General features: G+C 39.2%; 1 protein-coding gene across 11 annotated transcripts in view; it reads right to left on the reverse strand.

The window, feature by feature from the left end:
- Nucleotides 1-23,708, reverse strand: part of LOC117400387 (disintegrin and metalloproteinase domain-containing protein 22-like) — a 110,495-nt gene that overhangs the window by 78,599 nt on the left and 8,188 nt on the right. For all 11 annotated transcript variants that reach the window (XR_009328473.1, XR_009328475.1, XR_009328474.1 and 8 more), the window contains exon 4: nucleotides 3,529-3,595. Coding sequence is in view for 7 of the 11 variants with exons in the window: in XM_059022477.1 (XP_058878460.1) it covers nucleotides 3,529-3,595 (67 nt within the window). In the remaining 4 variants the exon portion in view is untranslated. The remainder of the gene's footprint in view (nucleotides 1-3,528; nucleotides 3,596-23,708) is intronic.

Consider the following 23,708-nt stretch of genomic DNA (forward strand, 5'->3'; position numbering starts at 1 on the left):
TATTACCTCGTAACATGCCACACCAATGCAATTTCCCTTACATATATCATGTGCCTGCTACCATTCCATCCTAAATCTTACAGTACATGTAAACCACCTTGAACCTGATCAATGCCTGTGTGTGAGATCTCATTAGAACACCTGGAGCTATAGACTCAGGAGGGTGAAACTGATGACTTCATGGATATTAAAGATCCCAAGGCACTATTTAACAAGTAAGTGTATTCCAATTAGTGTTAAACAATTGTGTCTTAGATAAGCTCCCAATTCCCTGGCTAATTGAAATGAAGTCTACACAGACCACAGCCCCCTATAAAAGTGGATTGGAAGTGGATTATTAAACAAGATGCTGTATCTCAGTGGACAAGCTGTGTAGAATGTTAGGTATTCTGCAGATGCAGCTGTGTGTGGACCCTCTGAAGATCATGTGAAGGGCATGGATTCCTTAACCACCTCAGACAGTTTGCTAGGACTCTATGTGCAAACTAATAGGTTCCTGGATCACATGTGTAGCCAAGGGTGGGGACTGAGCTATTCCCGCAAAACTGCTGACCAAGTGAGGAGGATTGATTAATCTTAGAAGATATTAATGGAGAAGAAATCCACAGAGATGGGTTATACCATTAAGATGTGGGTGGGGGGTGATGGGTTTTTAGATCAACCAGAAAATGTGTATATGATTATATATAATATTGATGTAAAGTTTAATAATTTATTCAGACAAATGGTTCCCCCAAGACCCCAAATATAACCTTCACTGGCATAACCATGAGCTTATCACAAGCTACTAATCCTGAATGATAAAATCATAATACTCAAAATAATATAGTTGAGTTAATGAATGTCTATACCACCGGGGTTATGGGATCTTATAATTAAGGAAGAGGGATAGCATTTTTGTTTCTAGACCTAATGTACTGACCTTGATTTACAGTAGCTTCCATATTTGTTTCAAGTTCTCATCTGCTTTTTGGTTACGTGCCTTATTGCTGGTGTTGGTAGCAGCATGTCAATCTTTGCCTGGCCATGTTTTAACATAATCTTCAGGTTTGAACAATACCAGTGGTGAGCTGACTACTCTGATGAACAGGAGCGACGAGCACTAGTTTTTTTAGCAGTTTTGCCGCTTGGGTTGTGAAAAAAAAAAACTAGTAATTGTGTCACTCATTGATTTCGCATTCTAAAAGATATCGTTACAGAGCACTTTTGTCATTCAATTCATGGAACAGGAAACCTTTTTTTTGTTGCTGTTGTACTTGTTATGTAAATGTAAACAAACTTAATTTGCAAACTATATAATTCCCGCTTGTCAGACAAAAGGTATCTGGGATCTGGGCTCTGGTACAATCTGGCACAAATGAACTGAGCCAGGCTTACCTGTATGGTAATTCAGAGCTCACACCTCTTCTTGAAAGAGAGCCACGGGGACATTTTGTTATTCAAGGACCTCTGTTTAACATATCACCAGAAAAGTGAGAGAAATAATTACCAAAATGGAGATTCCATCTTAGTAAAGTCTAACACTACTTTCTATAGTCATCCAAAATGGTAAAAAAGACAATGGATCAAAGGTAGCACTGTGTATGCTGGTCAACATTTGTACACGTGTTGTTTGTAGTTGTCTGTTAATGGTTGCTCATTCATATAAATTCCAATGGTACCCCAAAATGTTCTCCTATTTCTATGAAAGCAGTACAACTGGGGATGAGATCTTGTGGGAGCACTGATGATGGTCAATGTTTGACCGAAACGTCTGCACTTTGCACTTTTTACACAGTATGCACATTGTGTTCTGGCCTGTCATTAATAAATACAGCTTGTTGTTTTTCATTGAATTTTGCGTTGGTACGCTTTTTTTTTTCCTCGGTGTGCGGATCTGTTCTGTGGCGTGTTACCTGTGTTCTTATGGAGATTGACTGTGGCGTGTTACCTGTGTTCTTATGGAGATTGACTGTGGCGTGTTACCTGTGTTCTTATGGAGATTGACTGTGGCGTGTTACCTGTGTTCTTATGGAGATTGACTGTGGCGTGTTACCTGTGTTCTTATGGAGATTAACTGTGGCGTGTTACCTGTGTTCTTATGGAGATTGACTGTGGCGTGTTACCTGTGTTCTTATGGAGATTGACTGTGGCGTGTTACCTGTGTTCTTATGGAGATTGACTGTGGCGTGTTACCTGTGTTCTTATGGAGATTGACTGTGGTGTGTTACCTGTGTTCTTATGGAGATTGACTGTGGCGTGTTACCTGTGTTCTTATGGAGATTGACTGTGGCGTGTTACCTGTGTTCTTATGGAGATTGATTGTGGCGTGTTACCTGTGTTCTTATGGAGATTGACACACCTGTTAGGTATTGCCCGTTGAACATTGTTTTTAAGGCGCAGTGACAACTTACTTTTTCATTAGACACTGTTCATTAACATTTCTTGCATATTTTTAAACAGGAGACGATTATCTATTCAGAGATACCAGGGTATTTAGTAAGTAAGGGGTCTGAGTGAGGAAAAATTGGCAATACAATCCCCACCCCTAGTCTTGCTGTAAATCATTTGTTGTTTCCAAACATTTGAACACTACTGTATGTGTAATATTACTGTGCATTCTATTATAAATACAGTTGTAAGTGAGCTTTTAAAAAGCATATATTTCAAATGAACTGCACTTGAAACCTCCATGTCCCATTATGATCGCTGTCATTTTTAAACCACAAAAGCAAGACGTCCTCAACATCAGGGTATTGAACAAATCAGAAACTCTGATGACCATTTTGCTGTTCATAAGGTTGTATTAGGCGGTATTATTGTACCCCAGTTTTTCAGAATGGTTGACAAAGTGTTTTCAGGAGTGTTGAAATCTGCAGCAACATCTTTTTCTCTTACGGTGCTGCATTATCCACCGCTTTCAATTAGAGTGTTTTTTGTGCTGCTTCATGGAAATGGCATTGAAGCATGAGATGGCAACTCGAAATGCATCATAGGATCAGTTGACCCAAAACAAAATACAGAGCACAGACGCTAATCTAGATGCAATGCATTTCCCAGCATCCTTTAAACTCAGTTGTTCAAACTAGGGCAATTTCATTTTATGAAAAATGTTCTTTCCAGTGAGGGGCTCCAAAATAATTTGCACAAACAGGAAATACGTGTTAAGTGAATTCGTATTATAAGACGTAATTTACAATAAGCAACTACTACATTTGTCTGGGATCATTTAGAAAATTAGTATGAATCAGAGTTTGTTTTAATGATATATACTGTATGTAGTCCTACCACCAGATCCAGTACCTGAGGGAACTTTAATGTTTTATGCTAAAGATAAGTATGTTTGCTATGCCGTTTTTTATTGAAAAAAAATATTTTTAAATCATCCTATGTTATTTGAGATTTGTACTGCACATTTTTAGATAAACACCAAAGGCTTGTCCACCAACAACAACACAATATGCAATACTTCAAACAATTCTCATATCCATCATATAAAACTCATATGCCCAAAATGTGGGAGGCTAGTAATGCTTAATTCACCCTTACCTTAGAACTTACAGACTTTCCTCCTTCTGCAATATGCCTTTCAACATACTTGGAAGAGAGCAAATCACTAAAAGACAAAAACATATAAGTTACTATTACAGTAACTGCAAGAAAGAATTACACATGGGTTAAAATATACTAATACTTATTTTGCCACACATTTGATCTATATTATACTAATAAAATATGATGGTCTCCTAAAATTACTAAAATATTAATTAATATTGTAGAACTAAGGGGTCATCAAATCTGATACATCAGCAATTTTGCAAAGTGTTTCTTTCAGCTTTACAAATGTCAGTGGAGTTGAATTGTTGATTTTGACTTTGACTATTGCCAAAGATTTTTGTGATCTTGAAGGGATTAACTTTACTGTCATGAACAAAAAACAGGCAAGAAATACATTTAAAAAATACCATTACTAAATGTGTGTTGAGCAGCCTGTATAAAATGTCTTGGTTGCCTAATACTAAACTAATGCCTCCCTCACTCACGCGTTATTATTGCACAGCCAACATTCTACGTTACAAACTTACCACTCAACAAAATCAATTGACACAGAGTACAGTATTGCAGATTTAAGGCATGTGAAGGCCAAATGCAAAATAGAACAAAATGTTCTGCATTCACTAGCTAACTTTGTTCCATCAAAATCTGCACTGTAGTCCCTCGCTAATACAGACACTTATGCCCTACATTTGGTAATGCCGGGCACAACGTATGTTCCAAAATAATATCCAATTAAGTGTGATGCTAGGTCACTGTGAATTGCATGATCCAATGAGACACACTGTTATACTGACACCAAAGACAGGACGAAAATAAATTAAGAACATGCTTAATAGAAGGCACATAAACTCATACTCTACACAGTGTAAACAAACTACGATCGATCGGTTGGAAAAGAGGCTTTCAGAGATACAGATGGACTCCAGTGGTTCGAAACACAAGATGTGGACTACCATATTCTGAATGTGAAGTCTTTAATTGCAAAGAAAGTCTGACTCATATCAACAGAAAATAAAAGTAGCAGGTAGGCTGTGTGTTTTACTTGCAGCCACACGTATACTGTAACATTTTCTGTGTACATTTAAAAAGCATTTATTTATGTAAAGTGTGTGTAGTATATGTAAGGAAGATCTATTTTGTGTTAATTGTGTACAAAGTATGTTATGGTAAAAAAACAAATGCACTAAAATCAATTTGGTTCAATTTAAATTATTCTCTTATTATTTTCACACTGCACAGTAATGTGTACAATGCAGCAGCATGATTTAATTGGTTTTACCAGTAGCTTATAGGCTAAAGTAAAAAGAAAGTGTGCTAGACATTCATTTAATGTTACTACTGTACTGTATAGGCCTACTGTACAGATTTATATTTTTACATCATGTATGTGTACAGAGAACACATTTATGTTATTTCAGTGCAATGGTTTATACATTTTAAATAAATTGAGGACTATAAATGTACGTGTGTGCACTTCATTATGTGGACACCTCATTATTTCAGAAAACTTGTCTGTTTCCCGACTTGCCTGGATTACTATAATTCTACTGAGCACAGAAATGCATTTAATAATCCATCATTTGATTGTACCACTCCTTAGAAGAGAATATCGCCCGATTTTAACTCAGGTTAAAACTTATTTGATTTACATTTCATGAAAGTCATCTTCAACTCTGAAGCTGATACCTCTGCAACATTTGCTACCCAACAGCTATAGTGCCATTGCTTATCATTGGGTCTGCCACTTCTGCAAGTGAGACTAAAATGATTCCTGATTAACCCGTCCTTAAACCGATTTTGTCTGGCTTTTCAAGTACTAACAAAGAAATGGTCCAAAAAAGATATCATACTTAGTCAAGGTATGTTTCAAATTCAGTTTTGACACTACCGCACTGTAATTAAAGCATTTGGTAATCCCAATCAAACAAACAACTCTTGCCAACAGATGGAACTGTGAACTCATTAGAAGCAAACATTGAGTCTGGTTGTCTGATTTCACTTAATTACTGTGAACCATATCTTCAAAAATTTACTTCACTAGTTTTTTTTTTTTTTTAAGTCAGTTTTAAAAGACTAAAACTTAACCCCAAAATACAATCAAACCAAAGATTTGCCTTTCATAAAAATAAAAAATAAAATAAAAAAGTGTAAATAGAATATCGGGTTACAAAGTGGCACCAAGTAAAAATCCAAAGAAATATTCTGGTACGCAACACAGTATACTATATACAGTATATTACACTACAGTATATTATATACAGTATATTACACTACAGTACAACATTATATTACAATACATCACTACAGTATTTCCATGTATCTTTTGGTGCTGGTACTGTATTATGTTTTTGTAGATCATATTGTTTCAATCACTATTACACCAGAGTAAATGCAACATCATTCAATTACAATTGTAATGCATTTCAATTGGTCACAGATTTAAACATCTTGCACTGCTTTACATGCCTCATCCAAACAATTACATGGAGTAACTGCAGCAGATGAATGTGCTGTGTATCAGTTTACAAGAGCATGTGGAAGATGTCTTGACCCTTTTGAGGAACTCTGTTCTGCCTGACCTGTGCAATTATTTATGTTTAATAGAACCACTTTGGCTGAATAGACTGCAATTGTGAATCCCTATCGGCACTGCTTACAGTAACTGCAAGATGCAAAATATAATGTTTGAAAATATAAACTCTTGAGCTAGACACCAATGATCATTGCAGTTGACAGTTAAACAATATATATCTGGATTTTGATGACCTTTTACGGCTTTAACTCAGGAGCGTGTAGGCTCCAACTCATCCACACTCTTATCAGCTCAGCACTTGACTTCTTCGCATCGTTTTTCAATATGAAGATTTTATCAAAAAAAGCAAACCTAATTAAGAGGAATGCGTTTCTAAATGAATTCATTCTCACTATATAAAAGCACAGGCTTTCATTAAGAAATTGAGATTTATCTATGCAAGAGAGCTCTATAATGACGGATAAATCCATCTTTCTGCCTGCCGCCCTATAGCTATCTAATATACAACAGTGGTTTAATGTGTGCAGCAATCTTTTGCTCGCTTTACAACAAATAATCAGCAGTACTGTAGAGTTCTGAATTGTATTTCACTGCAGTCAGCAGGACTGTAGAGTGCTGAATTGTAGGTCACTGCAGTCAGCAGTACTGTAGAGTGCTGAATTGTATGTCACTGCAGTCAGCAGTACTGTAGAGTTCTGAATTGTATTTCACTGCAGTCAGCAGGACTGTAGAGTGCTGAATTGTCGGTCACTGCAGTCAGCAGTACTGTAGAGTGCTGAATTGTATGTCACTGCAGTCAGCAGTACTGTAGAGTGCTGAATTGTAGGTCACTGCAGTCAGCAGTACTGTAGAGTGCTGAATTGTATTTCACTGCAGTCAGCAGTACTGTAGAGTTCTGAATTGTATTTCACTGCAGTCAGCAGTACTGTAGAGTGCTGAATTGTAGGTCACAGCAGTCAGCAGTACTGTAGAGTGCTGAATTGTATTTCACTGCAGTCAGCAGTACTGTAGAGTGCTGAATTGTAGGTCACAGCAGTCAGCAGTACTGTAGAGTGCTGAATTGTATTTCACTGCAGTCAGCAGTACTGTAGAGTGCTGAATTGTATTTCACTGTAGTTAGAAGAACTACAGAGAAACAATTATTATCCTTTTCCAATAAATGGGAGCCGGGCACTTAAGCAGTTCTTGCATTTTTAATGGTCTTATATGATGCTTAATGGGGGGGGTCACTACTGGTGTATGCTGCGGATACTGCTGATTACGCAAAACCTACAGAGTTCTAGACCTCTTTTATTTTTTTAGAATGCTTTACCCAAAGCAAACCTCTAAAAAATAAAAAATAAAAAATAAACACATGCACACACATACACTCACACACACACTACAATGTTACAATGCGTCAATAAAATAAAATTCTGCTTCATCTAGCATTTTATTATAATTTATAATATTGTGGCAGGGAAAAAGCCCTTAATGGAAAGAGCGTGTGTGTGGGACCGTAAGGCTGGCAGGGATGGGGTTAAATCTGTCCCTGCCAGCAATCACAGGTGTGGCCATTCCCCAATTAATTAATTGATGCTAATTGGGGAGTAGCCACATGTACAAAAGCAAGAAGAAATCATTTGTTTGGGGAAGGTGCTGGAGAGGATCGTGTGCGTGCATGCGTGCGTGCGTGCGTGCATGCGTGCGTGCGTGCGTGCGTGCGTGCGTGCGTGCGTGCATGCATGCATGCATGCATGCATGCATATATATATATATATATATATATATATGTATGTATATATATATATATATATATATATATATATATATATAGTGACTTGCATAAGTATTCACCCCCCTTGGACTTTTCCACATTTTGTAGTGTTACAACCTGGAATTAAAATGGATTTACTTAGGATTTTTTGTCACTGATCTACACAAAATAGTCCATAATGTCGAAGTGGGGAAAAAAATCTACATATTTTTCAAAATTATTTACAAATAAAAAACTGAAAAGTCTAGATTGCATAAGTATTCACCCCCTTTGCTGTGACACCCCTAAATAAGCTCTGGTGCAACCAATTGCCTTCAGAAGTCACATAATTAGTTGAATGGAGTCCACCTGTGTGCAATTAAAGTGTCACATGATCTCAGATTAAATACACCTGTTTCTGGAAGGCCCCAGAGTTTGTTAGAGAGCATATCTAAACAAACAGCATCATGAAGACCAAGGAGCTATCAAAACAAGTCCAGGATAAAGTTCTGGAGAAGCACCAATCAGGGTTGGGTTATAAAAAAATATCCCAAACTTTGAACATCCCCCGGAGCACCGTTAAATCCATTATTAAAAAATGGAAAGAATATGGCACAACCGCGACTCTGCCTAGAGAAGGCTGTCCACAAAAACTCAGTGACCAGGTAAGGAGGGCATTAGTCAGAGAAGCAACCAAGAGGCCAATGGTAACTCTGAAGGAGCTGGAGAGATCCACAGCTGAGATGGGAGAAACCGTCCATGGGACAACTATAACCCGAACGCTCCACAAAGCTGGGCTTTATGGAAGAGTGGCGAGAAGAAAGCCATTGCTGAAAAAAAACCCATATCAAATCCCATTTGGATTTTGCCAAAAGGCATATGGGAGACACAGGAAACACGTGGAAAAAGGTTCTCTGGTCTGATGAGACCAAAATTGAACTTTTTGGCCTTAGCGCAAAATGCTATGTGTGGCGCAGAGCCAACACTGCTCATCACCCTGAGAACACCATCCCCATGTTGAAGCATGGTGGTGGCAGCATCATGTTATGGGGATGCTTTTCATCAGAAGGGACTGGGAAACTGGTCAGGATTGAGGGCAAGATGGATGGAGCCAAATACAGGGAAATTCTAGAGGAAAACCTGTTTCAGTCTGCAAGAGACCTGGGACTGGGGCGGAGGTTCACCTTCCGGCAGGACAATGACCCTAAACACACAGCCAAAGCTACACTGGAGTGGTTTAAAAACAAGAACCTGAATGTCTTAGAATGGCCCAGGTTTTAACACTACAAAATGTGGAAAAGTCCAAGGGGGGTGAATACTTATGCAAGGCACTGTATATATATGAATATGCTGTGTTTTGAAGACCTTGGTCAGTGAAGCCACTTGTGCCTGTTTATTTGTTCTTATGTTTTGGTTATTTGTATCCTGCTACAAATATATTTTGCAAATATTTCAAGTTTGATTAGAAAATACTGCAGGATATGCAACACATATGTTAACACTTGAAATGTATTTGCTTACGATTGTAAGTCGCCCTGGATAAGGGCGTCTACTAAGAAATAAATAATAATAATAATAATAATAGCATAGATAAAGTATCGGATTGATTTTAAACTCCACCCACCTATAAATTATTACATAACATTGTTATGTGAGTAAGCATCTTACTTTTATATTTTATAAAGTCAGATGAAAGACTTATTGCTGAATCCCAGTCTCTAATCAGTAGTTTCATATGTGTGGAGCCCCCTTGAATGAATTGCACTATACAAGTGTGTTTGGTATGTTATGGTGTGGTATTCCATACTTCTGAAAAGGGTTGTTTTCTATGGTTGCTATGTGGGGAAAGCACTCCTTGTCAGTCCAGTAAACAAAATGTCTCTTAAGTAGTTCCTAATGTAGACATGCAATAATCTAGCTCTTTCTTTTTTTAACACACAAGCACTAGGGTTATTGTGGCGCACATTCTTGGTAACCTCATACAATCTATGAAGTGCCTTTAAAGTCCTGGTTTTCAGACCATGTTTCTCACGCTGTTACTAGGTCAAAGAGACACGCAATGATGCATATGACAACCCATATTACCATGACGATTATCGTCTGCTCAAGAGTGGCTTTCGTGCACTATGCGAGGCAAATCATCAGTCAATGAGATCAAATCATAATTAAACATAGACACTCAGCCTCTTCATTTTCTATGTGAACTCCCCAACAGAAAGTACATTAGATTTTTTTCTTTAAAAAAAAAAAAAAAAAACGTAATAAAAACGCATTTCTTCATGTCTTTTGGGGCAGCAACTGCCCCCTGCTTTGATCACTTTTAAATGCTTATTGACATTCTGCTTGCAAAGCTCCATTGGGAGTGTTGAACAATAACCACTTGGTTTTCACTGAATCGTGTGTGAAAAGCAAGGTAAAGAGAGGCACTGAATAAATTATAGTAGCTGTTTTCAGCTCAAACTCTTCATCAGTCATTTATATTAAAAGACACCTATGACCATTAGGCTTTGTTCTGCTATCACTTCAGAAGCTGGCATATCATACAAAAGCTCCTTCAAAGCAGCTAAACTTGCATATCCTGCAAACAGAAAGGATGCAGAGGACCGCTGAAACCTGAATAGAATGTATTTAATGTTGTACCGTATGCATCCCTTATTTCCACCCCTCCCCCACTCCACACTGGCTAGCTGAGGAGTTAGCAAGGCACTACTGCATTTTACACATTTCCTACAGTTCTCATTTAATACAGACTTCAGCACTGCAGTTGTTTACTGTTCTGTTTGATTAAGCTTTAAGTTCTGTTTACATTGGTATGCCAATTACTTTTTGGTGACGAGCAGAGCTATTATTTATCTAATTATTTTTAACTTCCCTTCTGATATCGAAATAGTTTTAGGGGAAACATAAGACAAACATTGAGATGTTCATGAAATATTTGTTTTTTATTTTAAACAGTTTTCTTAAAACAAATTGGGAGGAGACACCACTTGGGCAAATTAGTTCAGAAATTATTTATCCACTAAGATCCATCCTTTAATTTAGGAATGCCTTTATATTTTAAATGTTCAGTTCAGGAGGAATTTATCTAAGCCAGAGTTTATAACCTGTTTGGGAACTGCATGTTAAACTGGAGTTCATTGGCAAAGTTGGGACCTGTTTATGCTCTCATGCTCTTGTCCAAGGAGTACTGCTTGCCATGGAAACTGTTCCAACGTGGCTTGAAAAGCCATGCTCTTTTCTAAAGAGTCTGTTGGCAAGCCTAGCTAACTGAATGCAACATTTGTATGAGAAATGGCAATAAAAAAACCTCTGTGGATCATTGATTTGTACTTTGTTCAATTGCTGGATTGAACACTTTTGATAAAATATACATATTCAAAATAATATTCCATTATTATCTTGTGGTGCTTTTATTTGAAGGATCAAGGTGTAATTCTAGCATGCATGCAAGCAGGGCGGGTCCAGCCACACAAAGCATGAATTCATCTGCAGATGGAAACCTGGCTTATTGAGCTCCGGTTTACTACTGGGAGAGACTGTGAACCAAACAAGCAAACCTCTTCAAGCAAGCAAAAAAACAAAATCAGTTTAGACAGGTCCCACTGTGAAAGTGTTATCCCGAAGAGACAAAGTCATGCATGTTTATCTCTGGAGCGGTGAAATTGCTGAGGGAGGCATTTTTTAGTTCTACCCCCTTCTATCTTCTCATGTGGAGGATATCTCCAGCCAGGGATGCCTATCTGGACTCGTCTGGAGAAACAGAGAAATTCATCTGGCAAGAAAAGTCATGTACCGCAAGCAGCAAGGTTATCTCTGTAAAACAATTACACAGGATAGCCCTTTGAGAATGCATGCTCTTCTCCTGTAGACTGTCTTGCCAAGCGAGGTGTGAAATTGGCAGGTTTTCTTCAGAGGAATTAGGTTAGTGCAACAAGATTAGTGCAACAAGGTTAATACTGCTGGACTATTCTATCTAATGCGTGAAGATTCAGACGGCCCTCAGTTTCACATGCCAAAGCTACAGCAGAGAGATCCCTCGGGAATGCATCACAACCAAGCATTTCAGGGAGAACAAGAAACATTAACAGGCCCACAGACACAAAGCCTTATTCAACTCATTTGTTTTTCTGTATTAAAATAAATGGTAACTGTTTCATCGCTTTGCTTTGTTTTTCTAAAATATTTTACAAGCAAGCGATTTAATACATTTCATAGCCAGAGGGCTACAGATATGAAAGAAGCCGGTTTTCATGAAAAAGGGACGAGCTGCAATCTGTTTGGGTTTTTTTTATGTTTTATAAGAGAGTAGCTAAATTTACGTTTGTTTACGACTTTGGTTGATTAAGTCATCTGTCAATCAAACTTGGTCGAACCGTCAACCGGCAGTGAGTTCAACCAATGACTAAACAGGAATTCACTCTCACAAAAAAGGCGACTGTAGATATTATACATGTGGTTTTATTTAGTATGCTAGATGGTGGCATACTGGTATATATGATTTTTAATCTATCTCGTTCCCTCAAAGCCCTTTTTCACTGATCGGAGAAGCTTACTTGCTTACTTCCAAAATTCCTGACAGGAGAGAATGGTCGCATTTGAATTGAGTGCAGCACACAGGTGACTCCCTTGAACAATCAACAGCCCCTTTACATGGTGTATACAGTATCATCAGTACCAGTGTGCTGGCCCACTGTCAAAATGAACATGTTGCCATTACTGTTGTCTGCCAATGGTTCTGCTAGAGTTTATTCATCATAATACCTTGGTGTGAAAATGGCATTCCAATGACACGGTTTCTAACTTTAAGTCTGCATTTGGTTGGAAATGTCAAGCACTAAAATTATATTTTAGTCATGGTCAAACATCTAAAACAATTATACTATGTGCAACTATTGAATGTTATCCTTAAAACTGTTGTTGTTTATTTTCCTATATGGTATGAACAGTAGCTGCAGTAAAATGTAAAATATAATCCTTTGTATATGCTTTGTGTCCTTTCAGAGTGTGGTAAACATGTTTTTTTATAAAAGGCAATACTCCAACCACTAACCCATCTCCCATTATCCAAAGTTAAGGCATTTAAAGAGTAAGTAGCGGATTTCTGAAAAATATAGCTTTATACATCCCCACGTGTTGCTACAACTGTTTAAATAATGTACCTGTATTTTTTCTTTTCGTTGTTAACATCTTGACAACTTTTTACACTAATAACTTTAAAGTCTGTTTCAAAGCTCTTTTCAAAATGGCCTCTCCAGTGCACTGGAGTTTGAGAGCTGTCCTCTTAATCAGTGGTGCGTAAACGTTTTATATGCCGCGCCCTCCTCCTCCTCCTCCCTCCCTCCCTCCTCCCCACTGACACACATTAAAATGCTAGAACTTAACTTTATATTTTAATGGATGTTTGTTTTCCGGATTTAATGTAAATCGCATATTTCTGCTGTGAATAATGCAGCTGGCGACGAGGGAAAGACCTTGTGACAGCCTGGAGAGACAGCTGACAGGAGGAAAGAGACCCCATTGGGGCTGGCAGGGGTTAGCCACCCTTGCTGGCAATATCTTGCTCTGTGTTTTCAAATGGAACAGGATGCTGGAGACACCCGCCAAGGCTTCTAAGAAATTAAAGAGAAAAATAACCCTAGTGTCTGGGAGAGCCGGGGTGGAATATGACTCAAGGTTTGACAACACGGTTTTCGACTTAAAAAGAAAACAGGTATGAGAATGGAGAGTACTTTGCAAAGGACTAGCTCAAGATCTGAGGTTAGCAAAGACATGGAGCTCCAGGTTTGTGTCTGTGGCTGGAGCAAAGTGACAACAGTTAGGGGTTTGAAGATTCATCAAGGGAGAAAAGCAACTAAGTCTGAGCTGGAGATATATCTCGAGGAAACACATACAGCTTAAAAAAGGCAGGAGCCTATGTCAATTCCTTCAGACATCCCACCTATCAATCCACCAGAATAACAAATGGAGGACTGTGCACCTAAGTGGAAAGGAGTAGAGCAAGCTATGAAAAAGGCAAGGGCGTCATCATCTCATGGGCTTAATGGAGTTCCGTACAGAGTGTGCAAGAGTGCCCCTGGTGTTCTACGAATCCTGTACAAATTGATGAAAGTAGCATGAGAAAAACAGGTTGTACCAAGTGCGTGGTGCTGAGCAGGTGGGGTCTTTATACCCAAAGAAAACGATTCTACAAGTATCGGTCAGTTTCACCCTATTTTCCTGTTAAACGTGGAAGGCAGGATTATCTTAAACATTCTTGCTCAGAGATTGTCAGCTTACCTATTGAAGAACTGCTTCATTGACACTTCAGTACAGAAAGCTGGTATTCCAGGTTTACCAGGATGCTTAGAATACATCAGTGTGATCTGGCAGCAAATTCAAACAGCTAAAAAGGCAAGGAAGGAGCTCCATGTGACATTCCTGGATTTAGCCAATGAATACGGTACCACATGAGCTTCTTTGGGCCGCATTTGATTTTTTTTCAGTGTACAAGGGAAAATAACAAACTTAGTGAAAGCCTACTTCGGAGATTTGCAATTTTGTTTTTCAACTTCAGAATTCACCACTACATGGCAATGTCTAGAAATTGGAATAAAGGCAGGATGCCCCATTTCTCCACTGGCTGTTACCATGGCAATGGAAGTAGGCAATGGGTAGTGGGAGGAGAGCGCTTGGCTTCTGGAATATGACTGCCACCAAATAGAGCACACATGGATGACATGACAATCATGACTACAACAGTAGCCTGCACTAATCGGTTATTGGGCAAACTAATCAATAACATTGAATGGGCACAAATGCAATTCAACCCCACTAAGTCAAGGAGCAGCTCTATAATTAAAGGTAAAGTAGTAGATAAGAGGTTCTACATTAATGGTGAGGCAACACCAACAGTGTCTGAGAAGCCTGTGAAAAGTCTTGGGAGGTGGTATGAAGGGAACCTAAAGGACACAGTTTGTGTGGGAGAAGTGAGACAATAAGCAGTGCAAGGGCTGAAGAGCATAGACAGCAGCGTTTTACCGGGCAAAATTTCAGTTTGGTCTACTGCCAAGACTTCTGTGGCCATTCAATGTGTATGAGGTTTCCTTGACAACAGTAGAGAAGTGGGAATCGTTAATCAGTTCATACGTCAAGAAATGGTTAGGAGTTCCACTCTGCCTCAGCAGAGTAGGACTGTATGGTAAAGGTATACTACAGGTGCCAGTCTCAGCTCTAACCAAGGAGTTTGCGCCAAGATTCATTTGGAAATGACATTGGTAGAGGCACACAACAAATGTGTGAGGGAGGCAGCACCTGTGTTGAAAACTGGAAGAACGTGGGTGGCAAAGGAAGCTGTGGAAGATGCAAAGGCTGCCCTTCCTATCAGTGATATCATGGGGCAAGTACAGCATGGAAGAGGAGGTCTTGGTCTCAGTTCAGCTCCTCTTACATGGCACAAAGCAGCCCCAACTCAACGGAGGAAGCTGGTAGTCAACGAGGTGCAAAAGCAGGAGGAGAGGATGAGGTGCGTAAAGGCAGTTTCCCAGGTCAAGCAGGGAGAATGGACAAGATGGGAGAGTGTGGAACAATGCAAGATTGGCTGGACAGAGCAGGATCAGTTTCCTCATCAGGTCAACATATGATGTTCTCCCATCACCATAGAACCTTAATCTATGGGTAGGAGAGGATCTGCAGTGTCCTTTGTGTTCATCGCCAGCTACATTAAGACACATTTTGACAGGATGTAAGGTGGGTCTTAGCCAAAGATGGTTTACTTGGCATCATGACCAAGTGCTGCGACGTTTAGCCTTAGCATTGAAATACAAGCGCAGCATGACCAACAGGTTATCACCAATGCCAGACACACAAAGAACAATGTTCCTCCATCCAGGGGAGCAACCACCAAGAAAGGGTATTAAAACCAAAACTCGTCTAGGACAACTGGAAGTTGCTAGAAACTGGAAAATACTGGCAGATGTTGGTCAATGGCTTATTTTCCCACCTGAGATTGTCACCACTAACCTTCAACCTGATATTGTCTTGTGGTCTTGATCACCACACCTTGTTCACCTGGTAGAGTTAACAGTGCCATGGGAGGATGCTGTGGATGAGGCGTATGAAAGGAAGAAACTTCAGTACGCTCAACTAGCTGCTGAAGCGGAACAGCGAGGATGGAGAGTCTGGGTTTATCCAGCGGAGGTGGGTTGTCGAGGATTTGTGGCACACTCCACAACCCGGTTTCTCAGAGACATCGGATACAGTGGTCAAGAGTTGCGAACCATAGTGAAGAACTTATCTGAAGCAGCAGAGAGGAGCAGCAACTGTCTCTGGTTGAGATGAAAAGATTCTGGTTGGGGACCTCAAGCTCGGTAGAAAGAAAGCAACATCGATGTAAAGGAAGGTAAGTAAGCTGGGCTTAGCTGAGTGGGGGACGGAAGGGGTTGATGCTGGGATGCCAGACTCATGGCCGAGCGCTCTTAAGGTGTTGTGGGCCAGTCAACGAAGCAACAAGGATGGAAGGTCAACATTTATCTAACATTTCTAACAAATAAATCAGTGAAAAAATACACACAACTTAAATCTCTTTTTTTTATCGTTCAGCAATTAAATATGAAAAAATAAATCTGGGTTTTCACCAAATAAATATTTATTTTGCCAGGTATATCTGAAGATAAATGAGCCCCCGCCCATTGAAGCGTTTAATTTGGTATTGTATGCTGCAGAGCAGCCCTTACACTCAGCATATTACATTGACAAATAAACATTGACAAATAAATGTACACTTTTTAAAAGTTTGAAGAACTTTTTTGGTTCTAGGAAAAAAATACACGATTTACATTAAATCCAGGAATAACTTGGACTTGGACTAATTAGCTGTCATTTATGTATTTATTAAACATGTCTATCCTTTAACTATATATATATATATATATATATTTTATTTTTTTTACAGAACTGCATCTGTATTTAGTCATAGTCGTGCCTCCCTTACTGACTCTCCCCCACACTTTTTGCGCCACTTCAGGAAGAGCAATAAAAATAAAAAAAATCCTCTGGCTTTTCTGTTCTGTACCATGGATTGTTATTGCTGTGTTACCTGTTTGACAATATGGGCAATAATCCTTACACTATAGGTGGACTAGAGTGACCATTTTAAAAAAAGCTTTGAAAAGTTACAGAGTAAAAAGTTGTCAGGATTTTAACAATAAAAATAAAAATTACTGGTACATTATTTAAGCAGTTGTAGCAACACATGGGAATGGGTAACGCTATATTTTTCAGACTCTACTACTTACTCTTTAAGGCACAGATTGTTTTCCACCTAGTGCCTCCAAATTGTGGAATTCAGGAAGACAATAAGAAAATAGGCCTGGACCAGCAGTTTAAATGAATCAGTAGCCCAGGTCATATAAAACCCAAACCCTCCAGCGCATACAGGAGGACATTAAGATCACAGAACCTCATTAGTCAAACCATAAATGTGATACTTCCTAGCCATCTTCAATTATGTACAAAAGCATCACATTTATTACCGGCCGTCTATAGACGTGTAGACCTTTAGAAGCATTTAAATAGATTTATACAAACATTATTGTTAATGTATCTTGTTCGGGCTGATTTAAAGCCACTGCAGAACACGGCAGCATTAATTAAAGAACAGCACAGCAACAGCTTATTTGGAGGTGAACCAAGGACAACAGATAGCTTATACATGGGGGTGGGATAGAGATGGAGAGGATATTGAATGATAGTTCGTCATATACGTTTTTTATTCACCCTGTCGGAGCTCATGGTTTAAGCAAGGACACCCTCCTAAGGCAAATAAAAAAACGTATATATATATATATATATATATATATATATATATATATATATATATATATACCACAAGCAATCATTCAATATTCTGTTTATACCACAAGTTTATTTTTAAACTAAATAGCAATAACATTTCTACATTTTTATATTAAATCAATTATTAATTCAGGGATTATTTTACCTGGCAGATCTTTACTTTCATTGTCAGCAGACTACGCTTTGACGTGGATTCATTTCAAACCCTCTTTATGGCCTCTTCGCAACCATCTTTTTAGATAGAACCTTGAGCTCATTTTTTAATTCAGATATGCCGGACACAATGTATGACCACCAATAAGGAATAACAGATACAAGTAGCCTAGTAATAATCACAAAAAATTTATTCTACATCAGATAATTTGCTTAATTAGATCTTTTAATTGTTTTCAGCTCTTAAACAGCTGCAGAGTTCAAGTTACTTATAAAATGTTATAGCTAACTGGAAATCTGCAAGTTTAAGAGCTGCACACAATTAGAAATGTCTAATGAAGCAAATTATCAGTTCAATTAAGAGTCTAGTTAAGTAATTGAGAGCTCAGCTGGAATGAAAACCAGCAGACACAGGGTTGGGAAACCCTGCTCTACAGAGTTTAAACTAACTGCGATTAATCGGTTGGAAAAGTGTAAGAAGCGTTCAGAAACACTGATGGACTGCACTGGTTCAAAATCCATGATGTGGACTAGAACAATTACAATTTGAAGTCTTTAACTGCTTTTTGAAAAGAAAAGAAAGTCTGATTCATACCAACAGAAAAAATTAGCAGATAGGCTATAGGTTTTCCTTGCAGCCACTTTCATACTGTAAAAAAATGTATGTAAATTTAAAAATGATGTATTTCTGTAAAATGTATGTATTATATATCAAATGTATGTATTATATGTAAGGTGCTGTATAGAATCATATCATGTTAATGTGGCACCATGATCTATTTTGTGTTAATTGTGTACTATAGGCTATGGTAAAAAATTATATATTTTTTCCGCATTGTACAGTAATGTGTACAGAGAATGCAGTGGCATAATTTACTTTGTGCTACCGGTATTGTTTACAACAGCCTGTAGACTAAAGTAAAAAGAAAGTGTGCTAGTGTGACAGGGCAGAGGCCCTACACATGTGTTGTGTTGAGGTGGCAGGGAAGGAGTTAGTCTCTCCCTGCCAACTCCATGTGAGAATGTGGATGGATTGAATAATTAATGAATAATTAGGCTCCAGCCACAGGTGTATTAAAAGGCAGTTAGGCTCCTTTGTGAGAAGGAGGAGTTTGGGTGAGTGTTTGTTCCTGTGTTAGGTACTATTTGAACCCTGGTCTAGTGAAGGCAAATGCCCGGCCTACCAGGGTAATGTTTTGTGTAAACCTTTTGTTTGGCCACTGGGCCGTATTTGTTTTGTGTTATTTATGTTTATTTGTTTAATAAACACGCACATGTCTCTGTCTCTGAGCCTCTATCCTGCAGGTAACCAGCCTGGGCCGTGACGCTAACCTGCAGCAGCTAGTGATTCATTCGGTTTTACTACTGTACTCTATACTGTATACGTCTAGTGTACAGATTTGTATTTTTTACTTAATATACTGTACAGAGAACACAATGTTATTTCAGCGCAATGATTTATACATTTCAAGTAAATTGAACACTAAATGTGTGTGTGATTTAGCAATGGACTATATATATATATGCCATGAAAAAGTATTTGCCCCCTGTCTGATTTTCTGCATTTTTGCATATTTTTGACACTGAATGTTATCAGATCTTCAACCAAAACCTTATATTAGATAAAAGGGACCCTGAGTGAACAAATAACACAAAAATGTTATACATATTTCATTTATTTATTAAAGTAAGTTATGCAACACCCAATGCCCCCGTGTGGAAAAATAATTGCCCCCTTAGACTCAATAACTGGTTACGCCACCTTTAGCAGCAATAACTGCAACCAAACGCTTCCTGTAGTTATTGATTAGTCTCTCACAGCGCCGTGGAGGAATTTTGGCCCACTCCTCTATGCAGAACTGCTTCAACTCAGTGACATTTGTGGGTTTTCGAGCATGAACTGCTCATTTCAGGTCCTGCCACAACATCTCAATGGGGTTTAGGTCTGGACTTTGACTAGGCCATTCCAAAACTTTAAATTTCTTGTTCTTCAACCATTCTGATGTAGACTTGCTTGTGTGTTTCGGATAATTGTCTTGCTGCATGACCCAGCTGCGCTTCAGCTTCAGCTCACAGACAGATGGCCTGACATTCACCTGTGGAACTCTGTGATACAGAGCAGAATTCATGGTTCCTTCAATGACGACAAGGCGTCCAAGTCCTGATGCAGCAAAGCACCCCCAAACCATGACACTACCACCACCATACTTGACCATTGGTATGAGGTTCTTACTGTGGAATACAGTGCTTGGTTTTTGCCAGACATAACGGGGCCCATGTCGGCCAAAAAGTTCCACTTTTGACTTATCTGCCCAAAGAACATTGTTCCAGAACTCTTGAGGATCATGCAGGTGCTTTTTGGCAAACGTGAGAGGAGCATTCGTGTTATTCTTAGTAAGCAATGGTTTCCGCCTTACTACTCTGCCATGAATCCCACTTTTGCCCAGTGTCTTTCTGATGGTGGAGTCATGAACACTGACCTTAGCCGAGGCGAGAGAGGCCTGCAGATCCCTGGATGTTGTTCTGCGGTTCTTTGTGACTTCCTGGACGATTTTACGCCTTGCGTAAAGATTCACTTCTGTCCCAAACTTTCTCCATTTGGACAATATGGCTCTGACTGTGGTTCGGTGGAGCCCCAGAGCCTTAGAAATGGCTTTGTAACCCTTTCCAGACTGATAGGCATCAACAACTTTTTTCCGGATGTCTTCAGGAATTTATTTTGTTCGTGGCATGATGTGCCTCTAGAACCTGTGTGCTGACAACTTCACTCTGATGGTAAGGGCCAAAGTTAGTCAGATTTATATCGGGCAGGGCTGGCCCAAATCAGGCCTGGTTGTTAACCAAAGTACTTAAACAGCTGACCCTAATTATCCCTTTAATTGGGTTGAGTTAACTAGGGGGTGCAATAACTTTTTCACACCTGAAGATTGCATGTTTTATTACCTTGCACACCAAACAAATGTCAGACTCCCTCTATATACTACTACAACCCACAAAAAAATCTTACCAAATACAATGTGAAAAATGTGCAAAAATGCAGAAAATCAAATACTTTTTCACTGCACTATATATTTAGAAAGTCTACACCCCCTTTAACTTTTTATCTACAAACCATACTCTACACTGTTAAGGAGAAAAAAGTTTTTATTGAGAAAAAAATTATATATTAAAAATACAAAACTTCACCCCCCTGAGTTAATACTTGGTGGGGGCACCTTTGGCAGCAATTACAGCTGTGAGTCTGTTGGGATAGGTCTCTACCAACTTTGCACACCTAGATTTGGCAATATTTGACCATTCTTCTTTACAAAACTGTTCAAGCTCTGTCAAGTTCCTTGGGGAGTGTTGATGGACAGCAATGTTTGTCATGCCACAAATTTTCGATTGGATTTAGGTTGGGGCACTGACTGGGCCACTCAAGGACATTTACCTTTTTGTTCCTTAGCCACTCTAGTGTAGCTTTGGCTGTGTGCTTTGGGTCGTTGTCATGCTGAAAGGTGACCTTCCGTCCCAGTTTCAGCTTTCTTGCAGAGGGCAGCAGGTTTTCCTCAAGGACTTCTCTGTACTTTGCTCCATTCACTTTCCCTTCCTGACAACTGCCCCAGTCCCTGTCGATGAGAAACATCCCCATAACATGATGCTGCCACCACCATGCTTCACAGTAGGGATGGTGTTCTTTGGGTGATGCGCTGTGTTGCGCCAAACATAATGCTTTGCATTTAGGCCAAAAAGTTAGTTTCATCATTTTAGTTTCATCAGAACACAAAACTTTTTGCCACAGAATCTCCTGAGTGTTTTTTTTGCATACTTCAGACAGGATTCAAGATGGGCTTTTTTGAGTAATGGTTTCCTTCTTGCCACCCTAACATACAGGCCAGACTTGTGGAGTGCTTGGGATATTGTTGTCACATGCACACTTTGACCAGTCTTGGCCATAAAAGCCTGTAGCTCTCGCAAAGTTGTTATTGGCCTCTTGGTAGCCTCTCTGATCAGTCTCCTTCTTGCTCGGTCATCCAGTTTGGAGGTACGGCCTGATCTAGGCAGGGTCTTCGTGGTGCCATACACCTTCTACTTCTTGACCATGCTCCAAGGGATATTCAAGGCCTTTGATATTTTTTTATACTCATCACCTGATCTGTGCCTTTGTACCGGAGTTCTTTTGAAAGCGCCTTGGTGCTCATGGTTGAGTCTTTGCTTTGAAATGCACTACCCAGCAGAGGGAACCTACAGGAACTGCTGAATTTATCCTGAAATCATGTGAATCACAACAATTTAACACAGGTGGAGGCCACTTAACTTGGTGTGTGATTTTGAAGGCGATTGGTTATACCTGAGCTAATTTAGGATTGCTATTACAAGGGGGGTGGACACTTATCCAACCAAGCTATTTCAGTTTTTATTTTTAATTAATTTTCTACAAATTTCTAGAATATATTTTTCACTTGGAAGTTGTGGGGTAGGATGTGTAGATAAATGAAAAAAAAAACTATTTTAATGCATTTTAATTCCAGGCTATTAGGCAACAAAAGGTTAAAATTTTGAAAGGGGGTGTAGACTTTCTATAGGCATTGTATATATATATATATATATATATATATATATATATATATATATATATATAGACACACACTCATACTCATATCTCATGGTAAAGGTGTATAGTGCTTAGTATCGTACCATATTACCATATTAAGATGACTAACGACAAAATGAAGGTACATGTAAAATGTGGGACATACAGAGAGAGACAACTTCATACATCCCCACAATGTGATACTCTCAACAGCTAATACTAAATTATGTTAATATTGAGTTTCAGTGCAATTAAGCAGTTTTCCAGACATATGGAAGAACATTAATTGTGTACAACCTGCTGTACTACATCCCCATCGCCGGGGGAAAGTTATAGTCATTATGCAACCTGGAAACTTTCACATTTGAAATACGACATTACAGATGTAGAATTCAACAGGTTCAACCATTAGAAACATATTTCAAAGGGCCAGGGCCGGATTAACCTATACACAAATTAAGCTATAGCGTAGGGCCTCCAGCAGAATTGGGGCCCCCGCAAGGTCAACGTTTTTGGGACATTTTACAAAAACTGCATGTGGGCGGCCGGGCCCACACACACAGGAAAAGAGGCACAGGAAGAGCAGCGCACAGAAGCTTGCTTTCGGTTCATTTTTTAATTTATTTTATGAAGGCTAGGCATTCCTTCTCAATTACAGCAAACCTGAGGTGCGTTCAACTAAGAGAATGTTCGTGAACGTTTGTGAACAGTTTAAAACTTTTTTCTGTTGGTGGTTTGTTCGCCTCAAACGTTTGCTAACTGAGGCAAACACTCTGAAGAGGTAGTTTGCGTAAAACAATAATGGCAACAGGCTGGGAGAACATTTCTTTGACTCTGGGTGATGGACAAGTTTTGTCAATTTATATGAAAAAAAAAGAAGCCGAAAGAGTTACTTCAGGTATGTTTAATATTATAATGTGAATTATTTATAAAATATTGGTATTTTTCAATAAAATTGATAAAATATGTATGCATTCATTATTATTATTATTGTAACGGCGGGTCCCGAGGCAGATTGGTGAGATGGGCGGGGCCGGCACGCTGACTGCTTGTTAACAACCTGGAAGAGCATACCCTGCGGGTCAGGGGCATGGTCAGCACGATGGAGTGAATGGGGGAACTCTGCCTGTACTTTTCCATACAGCGAGGTTACCCGCCCCCTTCTATCTAGAGTGTTCTGATCCCCAGATTGAGGCACCTGGGCTGGGGGATTTCCATTCAGCTGTTACTCTGGAACCTTCCAACAGGGTGAGGTGTCCGTTCTGGATTGGTTGGAACGGGCACCGCCTCCCTTCAACTCTCCTATAAAAGGAGCTGAGAGCTGGATCCTGGGGTCAGACTGAGAA

The sequence above is a fragment of the Acipenser ruthenus genome, chromosome 4 (genome assembly GCF_902713425.1).
Source record: "Acipenser ruthenus chromosome 4, fAciRut3.2 maternal haplotype, whole genome shotgun sequence".
In the NCBI taxonomy this organism is placed as follows: domain Eukaryota; kingdom Metazoa; phylum Chordata; class Actinopteri; order Acipenseriformes; family Acipenseridae; genus Acipenser; species Acipenser ruthenus.